Source organism: Phyllopteryx taeniolatus, chromosome 5, assembly GCF_024500385.1.
Source record: "Phyllopteryx taeniolatus isolate TA_2022b chromosome 5, UOR_Ptae_1.2, whole genome shotgun sequence".
NCBI classification, from domain to species: Eukaryota; Metazoa; Chordata; class Actinopteri; order Syngnathiformes; family Syngnathidae; genus Phyllopteryx; species Phyllopteryx taeniolatus.
This window is the reverse complement of record NC_084506.1, coordinates 15,960,090-15,977,655: the sequence shown is the minus strand read 5'-3', so window position 1 is coordinate 15,977,655 and position 17,566 is coordinate 15,960,090. Positions and strand designations below refer to the sequence as shown.

The following is a 17,566-nucleotide window of genomic DNA, read 5'->3' as shown; positions in this document are numbered from 1 at the left end:
ATCTGGAACTTCTCCGGAAAGCTCCCATAAATTCCCGTTTTCTGGAATGGAGCATATATTAGCAATGTATCAAAGTCGCCATTCACCCACTCCAACGATACAGTCTGCAGCATGAAGCAGCACAATTTGTTAATATCTGGCCCGAATGGTACATTAGCATTGTCATCAGTGCCAGCAGTATGCAACGAATTAAGTACAAAATGTGAAAGACGATGGATTGGAGTTAAATAATTAGCACTGGTATACATTTTTGGGGGGGGGACGGTTGGGTCTGGCTAGTTGCAAGCAGGGAGGAGCAGAGAGGAGATACTACATGTGCTGATGTTGCCTCTTCCATGCATGTTGTTTGCGCAACCTCACTCTCCGATGAAAATCGTGTATCTCCTCTTTGAAACAACTTATTTGAGGATACATGTTTTTCATTGGCAGGCAACAGTATGAGATGTGAGATGTGTTCTACCGGGCAGTGATTCCCAACCACCATGCCAATTTCACTTCATTGGTCTGACATTTATTTATTGACTGCAAATAATGCATCTTTGATCATCTCTCTATGCCAGTGACATATAGTGACAGGCAGAACAATTAAATGCTCTTCCTTTAGATGGCAGAAGGTACAATTCAACTGTGTATCCACCTGTTGCCATTCATAACAATAGGTCAATAGTTTTGTGATCAACTAAACAGGCCCAGATTTCACACTCGGGTGAATTTGTGAGTAAATGGAGATGACATCATCATTATTTCAGTATATATGCTTTTCATGACATTTTTTTATTTGATGTGCCTTGGCTGGTTGGGAAACATTGCTACAAGGGGTGCAATTGAACCAAGGCTGAAAAAAAACCCCATTAAACCCCCCCTAATGATCAGATTCCAAAGGGGGCCGACAGACATGAGATGAGCTCCATGCGCACTTACACAGTGGTCCTGCCTTCCTGGGCGCACAGTCAGTTCTAGACCAATCAGATCAGAGCAGCAGGGGCGGAACATGCAAGACGAGCAAAGAGAGAGCAATGGGAGAGAATGTTAGCATCGCTCGCATGGGATGCGGCCCACCAGACAGACGCGCCGCTGGCCTTGGAGTCCCCGTTTGCTGTCTTTGACATGCTACACATGCGCACGTGTAACAGGAGCTGGCGACAATCGTCACACATTTATGATTGGCGTTACAGTTTGCAGTGAGAGAGTGAGCTGGTTTGTATGTTGGGTTAACCTTTAACTATGGCCGCTCTGTGCTGTGTTTTGTAATCCCGCCCACCAAGCATTTACACAACATTATCAAGAGTCCTGCAATATTTATTGCATTCATTTAGCAGTGTTTTCCCTCCAAAAATGTATTTATTTTTTATTTATCTCACACTTTCTAAAATAAAACAGCACTTTTACACATATGTTTTTTATGTCTTCATTCATTTCAGAGAATGTTAAATATTACAACTACAGTATGTTAGTGAAATACATAATTTAATTGTGACTAAAATAAATGTATTTATTCATGATTTATTTTTTTATTCATGCATCTCATGAACTAATTGGTTGTTTTGTAATTAATAAAATAAAAATACTTTTTTTGTAAAATAAACTATCACATATACATTACATGTAACAATTTTGTATTTATTTTATTTCATTATTGTTTAGTTAATTATAGCAAAAAATAATTAGTACAAAATACAGAATGAGAAATAATTATTTTTTTATTGTTAAAATACATATTTTACACACAAATCAAATACATACACATTTACCTCATAAACTATTTTATTCTTATGTAATTTTTTTTCCATCCATCCATCCATCCATCTTCTACCGCTTATCCGAGGTCGGGCCGCGGGGGCAGTAACGTTAGCAGGGACGCCCAGACTTCCCTTTCCCCAGCCACTTCATCCATCTCTTCCGGGGGTATCCCGAGGTGTTCCCAGGCCAGCCGAAGGATGTAGTCTCTCCAGCGTGTCCTGGGTCGTCCCCGGGGTCTCCTCCCGGTGGGACGTGCCCGGAACACCTCACCAGGGAGGTGTCCGGGAGGCATCCGAATCAGATGCCCCAGCCACCTCATCTGGCTCCTCTCGATGCGGGGGATCTACTCTGAGATCCTCCTGGATGACCGAGCTTCTCACCCTATCTCTAAGGGAGAGTCCGGACACCCTGCGGAGGAAACTCATTTCGGCCTCTTGTATCCGGGATCTTGTTCTTTCGGTCACGACCCACAGCTCGTGACCATAGGTGAAGTGTAGGAACGTTGATCGACCGGTAAATCGGTCCTTCCGGCTTAGGTCCTTCTTTACCACAACGGATCTATACAAAGTCCGCATCACTGCAGACGCTGCACCGATCCGCCTGTCGATCTCCCGTTCCATTCTTCCCTCACTCGTGAACAAGACCCCAAGATACTTGAACTCCTCCACTTGGGGCAGTATCTCATCCCCGACCTGGAGAGGGCACGCCACCCTTTTCCGACTGAGGACCTTGGTCTCAGATTTGGAGGTGCTGATTCTCATCCCAGCTGCTTCACACTCGGCTGCGAACTGCTCCAATGAGAGTTGGAGGTCACGGTTTGATGAAGCCAACAGAACCACATCATCTGCAAAAATCAGAGATGCAATACTGAGGCCACCAAACCGGACCCCCTCTACGCCTCGGCTGCGCCTAGAAATTCTGTCCAGAAAAGTTATGAACAGAATTGGTGACAAAGGGCAGCCTTGGCGGAGTCCAACCCTCACCGGAAACGAGTCCGACTTACTGCCGGATATGCGGACCAAACTCTGACTCCGGTCGTACAGGGACCGAACAGCCCGTATCAGGGGGTTCGGTACCCCATACTCCCGAAGCACCTCCCACAGGAACACCCGAGGGACACGGTCGAACAGCTTCTCCAAGTCCACAAAACACATGTAGACTGGTTGGGCGGACTCCCATGCACCCTCGAGGGCCCTGCCAAGGGTGTAGAGCTGGTCCTTATGTAATTTTTTTTCAAGTTTCTCAAATAATTGGGTAATGGATTTATTGTTAATAATACAATAACAAACACCTGCGATTGGCTGGCAACCAGTTCAGGGTGTACCCCGCCTCCTGCCCAATGATAGCTGGGATAGGCTCCAGTACGCCCGCAACCCTAGTGAGGAGAAGCGGCTCAGACAATGGATGGATGGATGGACAATAACAAACAATATAGACAAACTTTACAAAACTTTTGGTTTAACAATTGGTTGAATAATTCTAACAACAATAATTATATATAACACCCTAAGCATTATTATTACGTTATTATTTTATCATTAAAATATACATACTATTTTACATATTATACAGACACATTTTCACTAAATGTTATTGTTTTTTTGTTTTTGTTTTTACCTCATTTACGAATGACCTGGTCCATCTGTCCATTTACAATAAATCCAATGTGACCCGTGAGCACAATTTTGCCCAGCCCTGGTACGTCCGTCCGTCCGTCCGTCCGTCTGTCCATCCATCCATTCATCCATTCATCCATCCATCCATCCATCCATCCATCCATCCATCCATCCATCCATTTTCTGAGCCGCTTATCGTCACAAGGGTCGCGGGCGTGCTGGAGCCTATCCCAGCTATCTTCGGGCAGGTTGCCAGCCAATCGCAGGGCACATACAAACAAACCATTCGCACTCACATTCATACTTACGGACAATTTAGAGTTGTCGATTAACCTACCATGCATGTTTTTGGCATGTGGGAGGAAACCGGAGTGCACGGGGAGAACATGCAAACTACACACACGCGGGGCCGGGATTTGAACCCCAGTCCTCAGAACTGTGAAGCAGACGCTCTAACCAGTCGTCTACCGTGCCGCCGCCCTGGTACGTATATATAGTAATATATCGTTTATACAGTATGTGTGTATGTGCAGTATATTCAGGAAACATGACAAAGACAGCAGAGTCGGCTTCTTGCGCAGCAGTCGGTCTGACTTGTGGGCCACATGAGAGAAAAATGAGCACATTGTTCACAATCTCAAACAACTGCACAAAGAAAAACACACATGGGGGCGGGGGGGGTGAGGACACGTGTCCCTTGACTTTTATGGATGCTTTTGTTGTTGCTGTTGTTGCATTCAAGCTGAAATGGATGAAAGAAAATCAGGAATTGTCCGAACACTTTTGCACATGTATTGTAAGCACTTGACACTTTATATCAGGACTACCGGCATGTGTGTATTTTACTTGAACGTGTTTTTTTTTTGTGTGCGCGTTATGGTGGACAGTCAAAAGGACAGACGAACTGAATTAAAACACAAGCACCCAAAAGCATGGAGCACGAGGTGAATGCGTGACACAGTGGAAGCATGTGTGTGTTGTTTTGAGGGTAAGTGAGTGAGTGAGTGAGGGTCAGTGGGAGAGGACAGAAACATGGCGAGAGAGGAGTGACGAGGAAATAATGGTGCGCATGATGCTCTTTGTCACAAGCCGATCCTCTCTGCTGCTGCGCTCTTGGAATCGCTGTTTGTTCTTACACAGCAGTACTTACAAAATGTTAGGGATTCTTTCGGGTAAAATTTCAGGATGAAGCTCAGATGCACGATAACCTTTACTGATTTTTTTTCCCAACTTTACAAGGGGTGCCACCAAGTGAGTTTTCAACGTTTCCCTTAAAATATACAGTATATATTTTCAGCCTTGCAAAAACTGGTTGAGTTTTCGGGTATGTTGAGGCCCCCAAAGCTGTTTTACAGTTATACTTAACTGTGTTTACAACCCCAATTCCAATGAAGTTAGGACGTTGTGTTAAACATAAATAAAAACAGAATACAATGATTTGCAAATCATGTTCAACCTATATTTAATTGAATATACTACAAAGACAAGATATTTAACGTTCGAACTGATCAACTTTATTGTTTCGAGCAAATAATTATCAGTTGAGGAATGCTCATCAAACACCTGTTTGGAACATCCCACAGGTGAACAGGCTAATTGGGAACAGGTGGGTGCCATGATTGGGTAAAAGGAGCTTCCCTGAATTGCTCAGTCATTCACAAGCAAAGATGGGGCGTGGTTCCCCTCTTTGTGAACAAGTGCGTGAGAAAATAGTCAAACAGTTTAAGGACAATGTTCCTCAACGTACAATTTCAAGGAATTTAGGGATTTGATCATCTACGGTCCACAATATCATCAAAAGGTTCAGAAAATCTGGATAAATTACTGCATGTAAGCGGCAAGGCTGGAAACCAACATTGAATGCCCGTGACCTTCGATCCCTCAGGCGGCACTGCATCAAAAACCGACATCAATGTGTAAAGGATATCACCACAAGGGCTCAGGAACACTTCAGAAAACCAATGTCAGTAACTTCGGCGCTACATCCGTAAGTGCAACTTGAAACTCTATTATGCAGAGCAAAAGCCATTTATCAACAACACCCAGAAACGCCGCCGGCTTCTCTGGGCCCGAGCTCATCTAAGATGGACTGATGCAAAGTGGAAAAGTGTTCTCTGGTCCGACGAGTCCACATTTCAAATTACTTTTGGAAATTGTGGAAATCGTGTCCTCCAGGCCAAAGAGGAAAAGAACCATCAGAACTGTTATGGACGCAAAGTTTGAAAGCCAGCATTTGTGATGGTATGCGGCTGTGTTAGTGCCAATGGCGTGGGTAATTTACACATCTGTGAAGGCACCATTAATGCTGAAAGGTACATACAGGTTTTGGAGAAACATATGCTGCCATCCAAGCAACATCTTTTTCATGGACGCCCCTGCTTATTTCAGCAAGACAATGCTGTCCTGTCTCCAATTGAAAATGTGTGGCGCATTATGAAGCGTAAAATACAACAACGGAGACCCCGGACTGTTGAACAGCTGAAGCTGTACATCAAGCAAGAATAGGAAAGAATTCCACCTACAAAGCTTCAAGAATTAGTGTCCTCTGTTCCCAAACGTTTATTGAATGTTGTTAAAAGAAAAGGTGATGTAACACAGTGGTAAACATATTCAATTAAATATAGGTTGAACATGATTTGCAAATCATTGTATTCTGTTTTTATTTATGTTTAACACAACATCCCAACTTCATTGGAATTGGGGTTGTAGAATTTCTTATGTACCTGTAGTCAGTGAAAGGAGTGATCAATGACTGCCAAAAGTCCCTCAAAATCAACAAATCCACACTCTCCCCTTTCCTCTGTTTGTGGCAATTTAATTCTTCTTTGACAATCGCGCTTTTGTTTTTGTGGTTCAAAGAAAAATATCCCAGTACATTTACTGCATGTGGAGCCTCAAACAATACAGGGTCATAGTTTTTCCAATACAACGTGACGGTACATGTGTGGTGCCAATTGCTTGAGCCAAGTGCTAAATTTTCGCAATGGTCTTTTTGCATGTATTATTATTATTATTATTCTTCTGACAAACAAATCATCTTTTTGGGGACCTCAACCTGCCAGAAAAAAACAATTTTACAAGGGGAAAAATGTATGCATTGTACAGCATGACAGCCCCAAAAGTAGCGTTCCTTGGAAATTTTGAAAAAAATAGCCCCCTCCATCAGTTTTGCCAATCCACACCAAATTGGGTGGACATGTCTATCCTAACATGACAAACCAAAACGTTTTAAGGACCAATGCCTGATATTGTAAAGGGAGCCCGCCATTTTGGTTTACTGCTGGTTGCAGCTTTAATAACTATTCTTTCAAAAAAAAAAAAATGTGTCAATAATATGTTTCTCCCAAAAAGTTCTATCTCTTCTTGGCCTCTTCTTGGTTGTTGAAGACTCCTTCAATCCAAAAGGGTTCATCGGTTCCAAATTTTGGTGTCGTGTCCCCAACTTTTGTCTCGTTTTGTCTCTTTGGACATAAATAGGGGGACTCGACACTTAAGACTTAGACCTGAAAAAGCCTTTTGGATTAAAGGTGAAACATCTTCAACAACTAATCACCGTTCTTGTGATTTTTCGGATTACCCTAACCTAGATGACTGAGAATCGACACAAATTTAAAGCAGTTATGCATTAATCATTCATGAGATGATTAGTGACAATGTCTGAACAATTCCCAGATGACCCCAACAACATTTCAAAGGACTTTTGTCCCAATTTTGTATGTTGGTGATGAAACCATATGACCACGAGGGTACTCCTGAGCTAATGAAATAGTCTACCTTATGCCATTTTGACAAAGTCAAAATTCGATCTGGTATTTGATACAAAGACCATGAGAAGGCTTTTCACCAGAGACACGACACACCATTAATTCAGTCATGTTCAAATATATCCGAAGATACATCATCGGAGATTATACTGATAATATTTTCAGATGGGATGCAGCGATAAGACAGCTTCGGCGCTTATCTTGCGTTTATCAGTGATGGGCCCAAGGAGCCGTGGATGTATCACTCAATATATGATTTGAACAATGACTTTGGGTGGAGTTTGGGGAAAGGGACAACCTAACAGACTGTGTGTGCGTGTGTTTGTGTTGTGTGTGTGTGTGTGTGCGTGTGTCAGAGATTAGAAAGCCCTCAGGTGTTCACACTAACACATGAAGGCCAGTTACCTTGTTTGCATCGACGAATAATGCACCAAATACTACACATATACAACGCTTATGTTGCGTGTGTTGGAAAACACTTAACGGTCACTATGGAAACAAGAGCACCATTGCAGTACTTCTCTGCACAATTTCGGTGTAAAAGATAAGAAAAAATGGTCAACAGCATGAGGGATCCCAAACACTAGTTAGTAGAGATAATCAGGTGATACAAACAAGGTAACCAATATATATTTCCTCACATAGCAGCCAGGGGCCTTTCATGTATCAACTGCGCCATATGTTTTGCTTATTATAAAGTTTTAGTCATATTTAAACCCTAAACCTTAAGCAAATAATTAATGATCCTTCATTTCGTCCGCCCTATCTCTAAATACACGACTCCTCAAAAGGTCAGGCTTTTGCTCTTTCAAGTGCAATTTTGGGATGAACTGAAAACGCACTATAAGCTTTAAAGGTGAATTTAATTTTGATACATGAGTTGACCAATGCTGTACATTTCCACCGATTTGCCTTTCTGTGACTCTTCCAGTCCCTATTTATCTCTGTGGCAACCTAACCTGCAGATGACACTCTGTGACACTGTAAACTCAGTGGCCACTTCTTGTTTGAAGCCTCGCTTTGGCGAGGTACCGTTGATCAGTTATTCGATGTCGTCTTGGTCTCATGATGCCCAAATGTGGCAGGCATGATGAAGAGGTTTGATAACCAATTCTAATTGAACCAGGACATATATCGGTCCATTCATGTAACAAGATACACAAAATGTACTGTAACATTGACCAGACAAGCGCATTCCAAAGTTTAGAGGTGGTCAAATTAAGTTCATCTGCAAAGGTTACAGTGCATTTTAGTTTGATGCTGACAGATTTTGTTCTGTACTGTCTCTTTGAATTCTGTCGTAAACTTCAGCTTTACAGATGCCATGTGTACTCTGCGGGCGGTGAAGATTTTCTGCCATCAGGGAGACAATACAGAAACTTTTAAACATGAACAAGGAGAGTTTAGTTAGTGGAAGACAACTAGCGATTAATTGAGGCAAGTGCTCAACTGCAGAGAGTACTACATGTCTGTATTTTTATAATATTACATAGTTTGAGTCAGATTTAAACCCTATCCCTTCCACTAATTAAAAAAAAACTTTTATTTTGCCCAATCCTTAAATAAATGAAAATGTTGAACAGATTTTGCATTGCATTTGTACTGCGGTAAAGACGCCTACTACAACACACAGGAAGACAATACAGGGCCATTTAAATATAAAAAAACAGACTTTAGTGAGTAGACGACGCAACAGGGTATTCAGTGAGGCACAGTATCTATTAGAGTAGAGGCCACTATGTGAGGAAATACATTTTTTCAACAAAAGAGAACAAATAAAATTAGTGTTTATAAGGGAAGTCTTCAGCAGGATTAGTTGACAAGCTGGTAGGTAACGGTGTTTAAAAAAAACAGGAAAGTTTACCCTAGTGTCTACAACCTTAAGGTTTACTCTCGCCAGTGTCCTCACATCTGTAGAAATAAAAAGCACTTTGTTGTACTCTCAAGAATGGCGTGATTTCCACCAACAGCAAACACACACCAACAGTAGTTGTTGGGAAAACTCCTTCATATATTTCAGACATTGTGTTTCACTATGGAATGATGTTGATGCACTCTTTACGATTGATTCCTAGAGTTGATCTGTTCTCTTACCTGGCACCTGCTACAGGAGACTTCCTCCCAGGGTCGAGTGATGCTCCCAGTGGTTCCTCGCCCAAAGACCGCGTGTCTTTATTTAGCTGTTGTAGTCTTGAACTGAGCTCCCCCATCACAGAGGGTTTCGCCCCCTCATCGGCACCCAGCCCTAGTCCCAGCCCACCGAGATTCCCCAAACTCCCAATACCGAGACCTACTCCTGGCCCGCGGGGCTCTACCGGGTCCCCCCATAGCTTGGACCGCCGCTGGAAGAGGTAGCGCGGCTTTGTGGGCGCCAGTCCGGTCACGGAGGCTGAACCGCCGGGGGTCAGCCTGGCTCCTCCGGCCACCGCCGCAGCCAGCGCCACAGCCTGTTGCTGGGATAGCAGCTCACTGTCAGAACTCTGCTTCAGCAGAGGGTCCCTGAAGGTGACAGGGCCTTTACTGCCTCCTAAGTGGGACTTGAGTCGGGGCTTCGGAGGCACTGGCGGTTTGTCGAGCACAAAAGTCTGCCCGTCGGCATAGGAAGTGTGTGTGGTGTGTGTGTCGGCCGGTTCGCCGCTTTCTGAGGACAGCGTAGACATGCTCGAAACTGTGGAGACAGTGCTGGTGGTCTCAAGGTGGTGGTCTCTCTCCCGCTCGCTGGAGCTGCGCATGTCGGCCTCCTCCATGCCCGAATTGGCTGCAGAGCCGGACTCGCCCACTGGTGGGGGCTCCAGGGCGTCCGAGGGTTTCCCTGAGACAGCTGCTGCACTGGGCGGAGTGCTGGGTGGAGGTGGGAGCTGTGGAGGTTGAGGCTGGCTGGGGGTTACACTCAGGCTAATCGGGGTTGAGGGCGTTTGGGGTGTCAGTGTTGGCGGGGTGGTAGGTGAAGGGGCAGGAGGTTTGGTTGGGGACTGTAAAATACCCTTTGGCTGAGCTTGTGCAAGCAGCCCGTTAGCGAACTCATCAGGCGGTGGAACAAAACCGATCTTGCGCAGCTCCTCGCGTGTTTCCTCATCACTGGAGGACAGCATGGCAGAGGGCAGCGTCACCGTGTATGGATCCGCGTCCTCTTCTGAGCTTCCCTGAACCAGACCCTTGTCGAGACCGGGACTGGTAGCACGCTGACTCTGAGGCTGGGGCAGAGAGACTGTGGGACTGGGGGACTTAGTGTATGGACTTAGTGACTTGCTCGGCTCTTTGGATGTTGGGACAGCTGTCTTCTCTAACTCTGGACCCACGCCACAGGTCTGGCCATTACTGGTCGCGTGGACCATGATCAGCCCTGCCGTTTTCTGCTGCGACGTGTCCATAATACTGATTAACATGCTCTTCTTATCTTCTAGCATTTTTTCCTCCTTCCTCTCATCAATCCTGGCCTCCATCTCCTGGTGGAACGATAGACTTGAGGGTGACCACGGCGGTTTGGTGGGCTGAGGGACGAATACTGATGCTGGGGTGGATCCAAAGCTAGACCCTCCCTTGGAGGTTTGAGATGTAAAGTGTGGAGATGTGGGTGGCCCTTCTCCATGTGGAGACTCTTTGGTCTGAGTGTCAATGAATATTACGCCCTGGCCCACCCGCTCCTGTTTAGTCCGTGGCTCTGGGCTGCTAGTTGGGGATTGGCTCTGGGAGGTCAGTGCCCTCTCCCTTGCGGCCAGCGCAAGAGCCAGAGGGGAATTGGGGTCCAGAGGCTTTCCTGTCAGCGGATGGATGAAGGTGGTCCCGCTAGGTGAAGGGCTCAAGGCCAAGGCAGGAGGTGGCAGCTGGCCAAGCTCTCTGGTGAGTATACGCTCGTCGATGGAGTGAGACTGAGTCAGAGAGGGGAGCTCCGTTCCGGCGGAGGATGCCCCCTCCATCGTTCCGACAGAAAGGAAGACAGTGGATCTTCGCCGCTCCTCCAGGCGACGCTCACGGTCCTTTACAGCTCCGGCGATGGCGGCGGCAAAGGGGCCCTTACCCTGAAACATGGCCTCGCCCTGGGCCCGCAAACGCTCCCGCTCAGCCATCAGCTGCTGCTGGTAGTAGTCTGCACGGCTGGTGCGCGTGTGGCCGAGCGGGTGTCGTCCTGAGGGTGAGCTCTCTCGGGAGTGGGCAGGTGCTAAGACCAAATTAGCTTTTTCTTGTGAATCCTCCACCTAGAAACAAAAGCAGTCCTCTTTTTACATTGCAATGGAGTTCTGGCTGCTACCTCACCTGAATTTGTACCAAGTGAGAACAAGCCTTTAACTACCACTAAAGCAGTACTAAAGTCATAATTAAAGTACACATTTGTATGAGACACACACTACTAATTTTTTTCCACACAAATAAATTTAAGGTACTGCCTATACGATGACTAGAAAAAATGAGGTGTCTATTTGAGGTGAGGCACTTTTATTTTTTTAATGCAAATATAGTATATACTGGGGGTCCTCTGTTTACAATGGAGTTCCGCTGATATGGCTGCGATGTAACCTGAATTTTTACGTACAGTAAGTGTGAACGCTATTATTCTACAGAATGAACGGCCGAGCACACCAGCAAAGTCTGAAAATAAGTGAGAGGCTTATTGACACCAGTCCAAGAAACAAATGCCAGTTACCTGTAGTTGCTTCACCAGGGGGCTTTTCTTCCTCTGAGGCTTGGTAGGCGTGTACAGTCCAATGCTAAATTGGCCCACATTGGCATAGGGGTTGTCAATGATCCGACCCTTCCGTTTTATGCGCTCGGGTGGAGTAGCGACAGACGGCCGGGGGATTTCTGTGGGTTCCACAGGTAAATGGGAAGAGTCCTGTAGGATGATCATGGAGCGGGCTTTCTTCTGTCTCTCTATCTGGGCGGCCTGCCGATGAGCCGCCTCGTATGGCAGGTCCAGGGAGGAGGGCTTAAAGCTGGAGCGTCCCTCAGGTTCGTGGCTCTGACTCTGGGTCCGCGACGGAGGTGGCGGCGGGCAGAAAGCCGGGGGAGGTCCCATGTCCAGGTAATAGGGAGGCGGAGGAGGTGCTGTTTGTGGAGGAGGTGGGATGGGATGAGGCTGTGGGTGGTCTCGGAGGCTGTCTGTCATGGAGGAACTACGGGGGAAGCGGTGCTCACCTTCCAGGGCAGACAGCCGATCCTCCTCAGTGGCACCTGCAGGGCACACGATCGTAAAAGATGAGGATTACAGCAAGCTCAAGAAAACAGACCTTTTCTTAAAACAGCCCAGCAGGTCCATGGCCACTTCACACTTTAATCCTGCTAAGTGTGAAACTGTCAACTCGCACAGTCAACAGCTTATCGTTTTAACACTTTTTAAATCTTTGTTTGACTTATTCAACACTTCATTAAACATGAATTAAGTGACTGTGACTCACGCAGCAAAATCTGTTACTGATACTTTGAGGATTAAAACTGTATATTTTCATTCTGCCCCGCAGATTGAGCATACAGCGATCACAGGCGATACCATTGCGGACCCACCCGCGATAGGTAAAAATTGGCAATATAGAGAGACATGGTCTTTAAAATAGTTTTACCCCTACCACATGGTTTAAACATGTTAAAACACACGTAAACATATTAAAACACACTTTTCCTTAGCACCTGTTCTCACTCTCGCTGTCAAGAAGTGGGAGACTGTTTCGTAACATCACCTTGGGCCAACAAAAACACTGTCACTGACAGTTGAAGCTAACTGTAAAATTGACAATTAAAATCAAAGAAGATAAAACACCAAAATGCCAAACCAAACATGATAAATTCCTCAAATGAAAGTCCGCTATCTTAATGCTAACATATAATATGAAAGGCAATACAGAAATTAGCATGGATGTTATGGTAATTACAAATGTAACCGTAATTATAAACCTTAAAACCACTGTTACTTTAACACGCATGGAGCAGAAACACATACACAAGAGCATGCAACAAAACAGAATTAAATATTGTTTATTTAAATACCAAAATGTTCAACAAAACCATCACATTTTGCTTAACGAAAGTCTGCAAGCTTAATGCTAACATATAATGCAAAACGCCAAGCTAACAGAAATTGTGATTAATTCTACCTTCTGCCATTTAGTGGAATAGTGTTTAATTCTTCTGCCTGTCACTATATGCTGCTGGCATATATAGACAAACAAAGATACATTATTTGTTGTAAATAAATTCGAATTTTCGGAACAGTTAAGTGAAATTTGATACCTTCCTGCGGCACACCTGAAGATCTCTCACTACACACAAATGTGGCTGGAACTGACAGCCCTAATTAACAACACAGTGAGAGGATAGGTGATTGTTTTACCAAATGACTTGGTCCTGGACATCCCCTTAGGTAGTGCCATATGACCTCTCTCCATGGCTGGGTGAAACCCTCCATGGAGGGTCATCCCTTGTCGCTCAAATAGTGACTGCAGCCAGACAAAAAAAATCAAATCAAATAAAGACAAAAGTGTGATATGTTATGTGTTTCGAGTGCGATGCTGATTTTTGAGTCGATGCACTCACACTGATCTCTGCTGGTGTTATTCTCCTGCTGGTGGGTCGCTGTTTGACGGTGGCTGCTCTGTAATCCGCCTCCGGGGGCTGAGAACGCAACATGGACTCCTGGGACGCCAACATCTCATCGAGCCTCTCTGTTGAGAAGGCAAATGAGCCGGAACTCACTAAGTAAGAATGCAACGAGATGCACGAGGAGGCAAACGCTGCATCATATTTTAAACTCCTAAACACAATGGAGAATACAAATGATGATTGGACAAGTGGTATTTAATGGTGTAAAGCGGTAATTCTCAAAATGTGCTACACAGGCGCCCTATAGTGGTATGTGAAAGAATCACTGAATAATATGTTAATACGAGCATAATGTTACAGTGGAATTTAAAAAAAATCTTGTACAGTACATTTGTTAAGTACAAAATAAATTTGTACGGAAAGCGCAGTGATAAAACAGCTCAGTCTCTTGCTTCAGACTCACCTCCTCTTCTCCTCCGAGCAGAAGCTTGGTGGGAAATGAAAGCATCAGTGGAGGAGAGAAAAAGCACAAGAACAAGCCAAGAGAAGTGACTATTGTCAAAGTTAGTGAAAAAAGGGAAAGCGGGAAAAGGGAGAACTATGGAAAGCCTTTTGAGTATTTATTCAATATCATCAAAATGTAATTAGTTAAATTACTCTGAGAAAGCGGCTGCACGGTGGGCGACTGGTTAGAGCGTCTGCCTCACAGTTCTGAGGACTGGGGTTCAATTCCTGGCCCCGCCTGTGTGGAGTTTCCATGTTCTCCCCGTGCCTGCGTGGGTTTTTCCTCCCACATCCCAAAAACATGCATGATAGGTTAATTGAAGACTCTAAATTGCCCGTAGGTGTGAATGTGAGTGCGGATGGTTGTTTGTTTGTATGTGCCCTGCGATTGACTGGCAACTAGTTCAGGGCGTACCCCGCCTCCTGCCCAATGATAGCTGGGTTAGGCAATAGCACTCCCGCGACCCTTGTGAGGATAAGCGGCTCAGAAAATGGATGGATGGATACTCTGAGAAAGTAATTGAAATAGTTACGCTACTATTACATTTTCAACAGCATAACCAACTACATTTTCCAAAGTCATCTTCCCTGGTTTGTCCTAGTCGTTTTACTCGTGCTCTGAATTGTCTTACTAGTGAAAACAAAGAGTACATGGACCTTAAAAGATGCACATTACGGATATGGAATACATGCTCAAATGGCTTTCCATGGAGGATGACAGAACAAAGAGGACACATGCCCCCAAAACGCTGGCACTCACCCAGTTCTTCCAGCTCGGCCGTCATGGACTTGGAGCGCAGTGTGAGCGTGGTGCTGGGGGCTCTTTTGGGAGGCGGCGGCGCTGTGGAGAAAAGGCACGGCGTTGAGGAGGACCACGATGGCCTAGATGTCTGTGTTGGAGACCCCTTGGCTTTGCGGCTCAGTGTCCTCCTGGCATCCCGTAGACGGCCGGCCCAGGCCGCTTTGATGGGTTCCCATTCGGATGAAGCGCTTCTCTGGGAGCCCGACTTCTTCATGTCTACCGAGGCTCGAATATTGGTGTTCTTTCCTTGTCACTCTCGCACAAAACATTGCATTGAGGGAAAATGTGGTCCATGGATGCTATGAGAGACGCATCGACATAGCAGCTCTGACAAACTTGAATGTCCTTACTCACACGGGGCCTGATCTCACTAAGAGCCCAAATAGTGGGCGCTAAATTACTCACTCTAACAGAATGTGCACACTATTGTCCACAGCTTTAAAAGTGGTCGAGACCACCATATTTAAAAGGGTTATTTTGCTTTAGGTAGCTCTCATGTTTTGGTTTTGGTGAGTGGGAGAGCACTACAATCACAAAACTAACTTTGAAGTGATGGTATTGGAAGTGTTAGTGGAAGAGGCAAACTAACATATTACAAGCCATGTTTTGTTTGACTTAACTTGTTCCGAGTGCTTGAGAATTGGATGCATCTGCCCATTCTGCATAACATGGCACATAAAACTTGAGACAGCACACCCAAAAAAAAACGCTGTGGGAGACCACCAATTGCCACAGTGCGCTGAATTTACCCAGACGCAAAAAAATGCAGTTAAAAGGCGTTTTATCATAGGTGGTATGGCATAACTCCTTGACTGGCCCCAAGTCAGCCCTTTATACATCCAAAATTGTATTGCTGAATGGACGATATGTCACAATGGTTGGAGTCAGTTGCAGCTGCACAACACGTATCTAAAGATGCAAAATCAGCGACTGCAATTTGTCTCAGATTTGATAAATCACATTGCGTGTGCTAAATTCATCTATTTATATCAACCTCTCCCAGAACACATAAAACGAACTTCACGGCAATTTTGCCTGTTTGGCAGACGCAATGCTCGGTGCGCCTGGTTAGTAGATCAGCTTCCACATCAGTTAGCGTGAGCAATCAAGTTCCCTCCCGTTTTTGCACGCGCAAACCTTTAGTAAATCAGGCCCTTGGAGGACAAAAAACCACATGAGTGCTGACAGATGGAGAGAGGACAATGGCTTAACATCTAAGGGGAACGATATGCACCAGACGTCACACCTCCACGCTTGCGGGAGCCTCGTAATCCCTCTCCAAACGCAATCTCGCTGATTTTAAAACATCTATTTAATAAGCATCTCAGGTGTGCCGATTCCTTCCCTCCTTGCACCAACTTGACCACCAGGAGACCCGAGAAGCAACTTCACAGCTCACAATCAAAAAGTCAATGCACCATGTCTGTGTCCTCCATTGAAAAAACAAAAAAACAAAACCAAAACATCAAATCCAACTATCCTTCATACAGTACACAAGTCCACAGTACAAACAGTCCTCGCCGGGTTTGTAATGCGTGCGGGTCGTGCCGCAGCAGTGGAGACGGAGGAGGTTTGCAGAACAAAAGAGAGAGGAACCAGTCCGAGAGGTAGAGAGAGCCTGTTGCTGTAATGCAATGCTTAATTCAAAACATGCGGTGTAGTCGCCATGACAACGGTGGCGAGGCGCACTGAAGATGCAGGGGTGCAGGAGACTTTGTGTGTTCTATGTGCATTTCAGTACAGTACAAGAAGTGTGTACGTTCAAAGCATTGAATGTATCACCGTAATCGTGGGCAACAAAAGAATTAGTGCCTTGCGCAATAGTGGGGACCTCAACAGTAGTCAGGATTCAGATTAGCATCTCACCAGTCATCCATTTGCGGTGTTTACCTTTCTTGCGGACAACTTCCTCCGACTCTGGTTTCCGCGTGACGGACACCACCTTCATCAGCAGTCGGTTGCCTCCTTGTCGGATCAGTAACACCACCTGCTTGTGGCCGACCTTCACCACGTTCACGCCATTCACCTAGACACCGCACATGCACCAAATCGCAGTTGTCGTCTTTAAAATCCGGATTAAATATACAGTGATACCTTGACTTGCTATAGCTGGGCTAACAAAACTAGCGTCAACATTGCGGTTGTTATAAACCTTTTGACAATTGATACTGCAGCAACACATACAGCCAGGATATAACAATTTTAATGAGCGAATATTTCTGCAGCATTGTTGCGACGGTCGTGTTTCAGGGGCAGCACAGTGTCTGTTGAATTAAAGCGAAAGATTTGCAAAGCCGGCGGCACGGTGGCCGACTGGTTAGAGCGTCAGCCTCACAGTTCTGAGGACCCGGGTTCAATCCCGGGCCCTGCCTGTGTGGAGTTTGCATGTTCTCCCCGTGCCTGCGTGGGTTTTCTCCGGGTACTCCGGTTTCCTCCCACATCCCAAAAACATGCATGAATTGGAGACTCTAAATTGCCCGTAGGCATGACTGTGAGTGCGAATGGTTGTTTGTTCCTATGTTCCCTGTGATTGGCTGGCAACCAGTTCAGGGTGTACCCCGCCTCCTGCCCGATGACAGCTGGGATAGGCTCCAGCATGCCCGCGACCC

The 17,566-nt window shown here is 45.5% G+C and overlaps 1 protein-coding gene across 14 annotated transcripts in view; it reads right to left on the bottom strand.

Annotated features, from left to right (window-relative positions):
- The window catches only part of shank3a (SH3 and multiple ankyrin repeat domains 3a), a 247,951-nt gene that overhangs the window by 8,897 nt on the left and 221,488 nt on the right, over positions 1-17,566 (bottom strand). For 8 of the 14 annotated variants that reach the window (XM_061773041.1, XM_061773044.1, XM_061773046.1 and 5 more), the window contains 7 exons: positions 16,848-16,983; positions 14,916-14,996; positions 14,115-14,138; positions 13,646-13,773; positions 13,443-13,548; positions 11,763-12,289; positions 9,215-11,316 (listed from right to left, as the gene is read on the bottom strand). In XM_061773041.1, coding sequence (XP_061629025.1) covers positions 9,215-11,316; positions 11,763-12,289; positions 13,443-13,548; positions 13,646-13,773; positions 14,115-14,138; positions 14,916-14,996; positions 16,848-16,983 — 3,104 coding nt within the window. Of the gene's footprint in view, positions 1-921; positions 957-8,984; positions 9,032-9,214; positions 11,317-11,762; positions 12,290-13,442; positions 13,549-13,645; positions 13,774-14,114; positions 14,139-14,915; positions 14,997-16,847; positions 16,984-17,566 lie in introns of all 14 variants that reach the window. The other 6 variants (XM_061773045.1, XM_061773049.1, XR_009788489.1 and 3 more) reach the window with 5 other exon arrangements.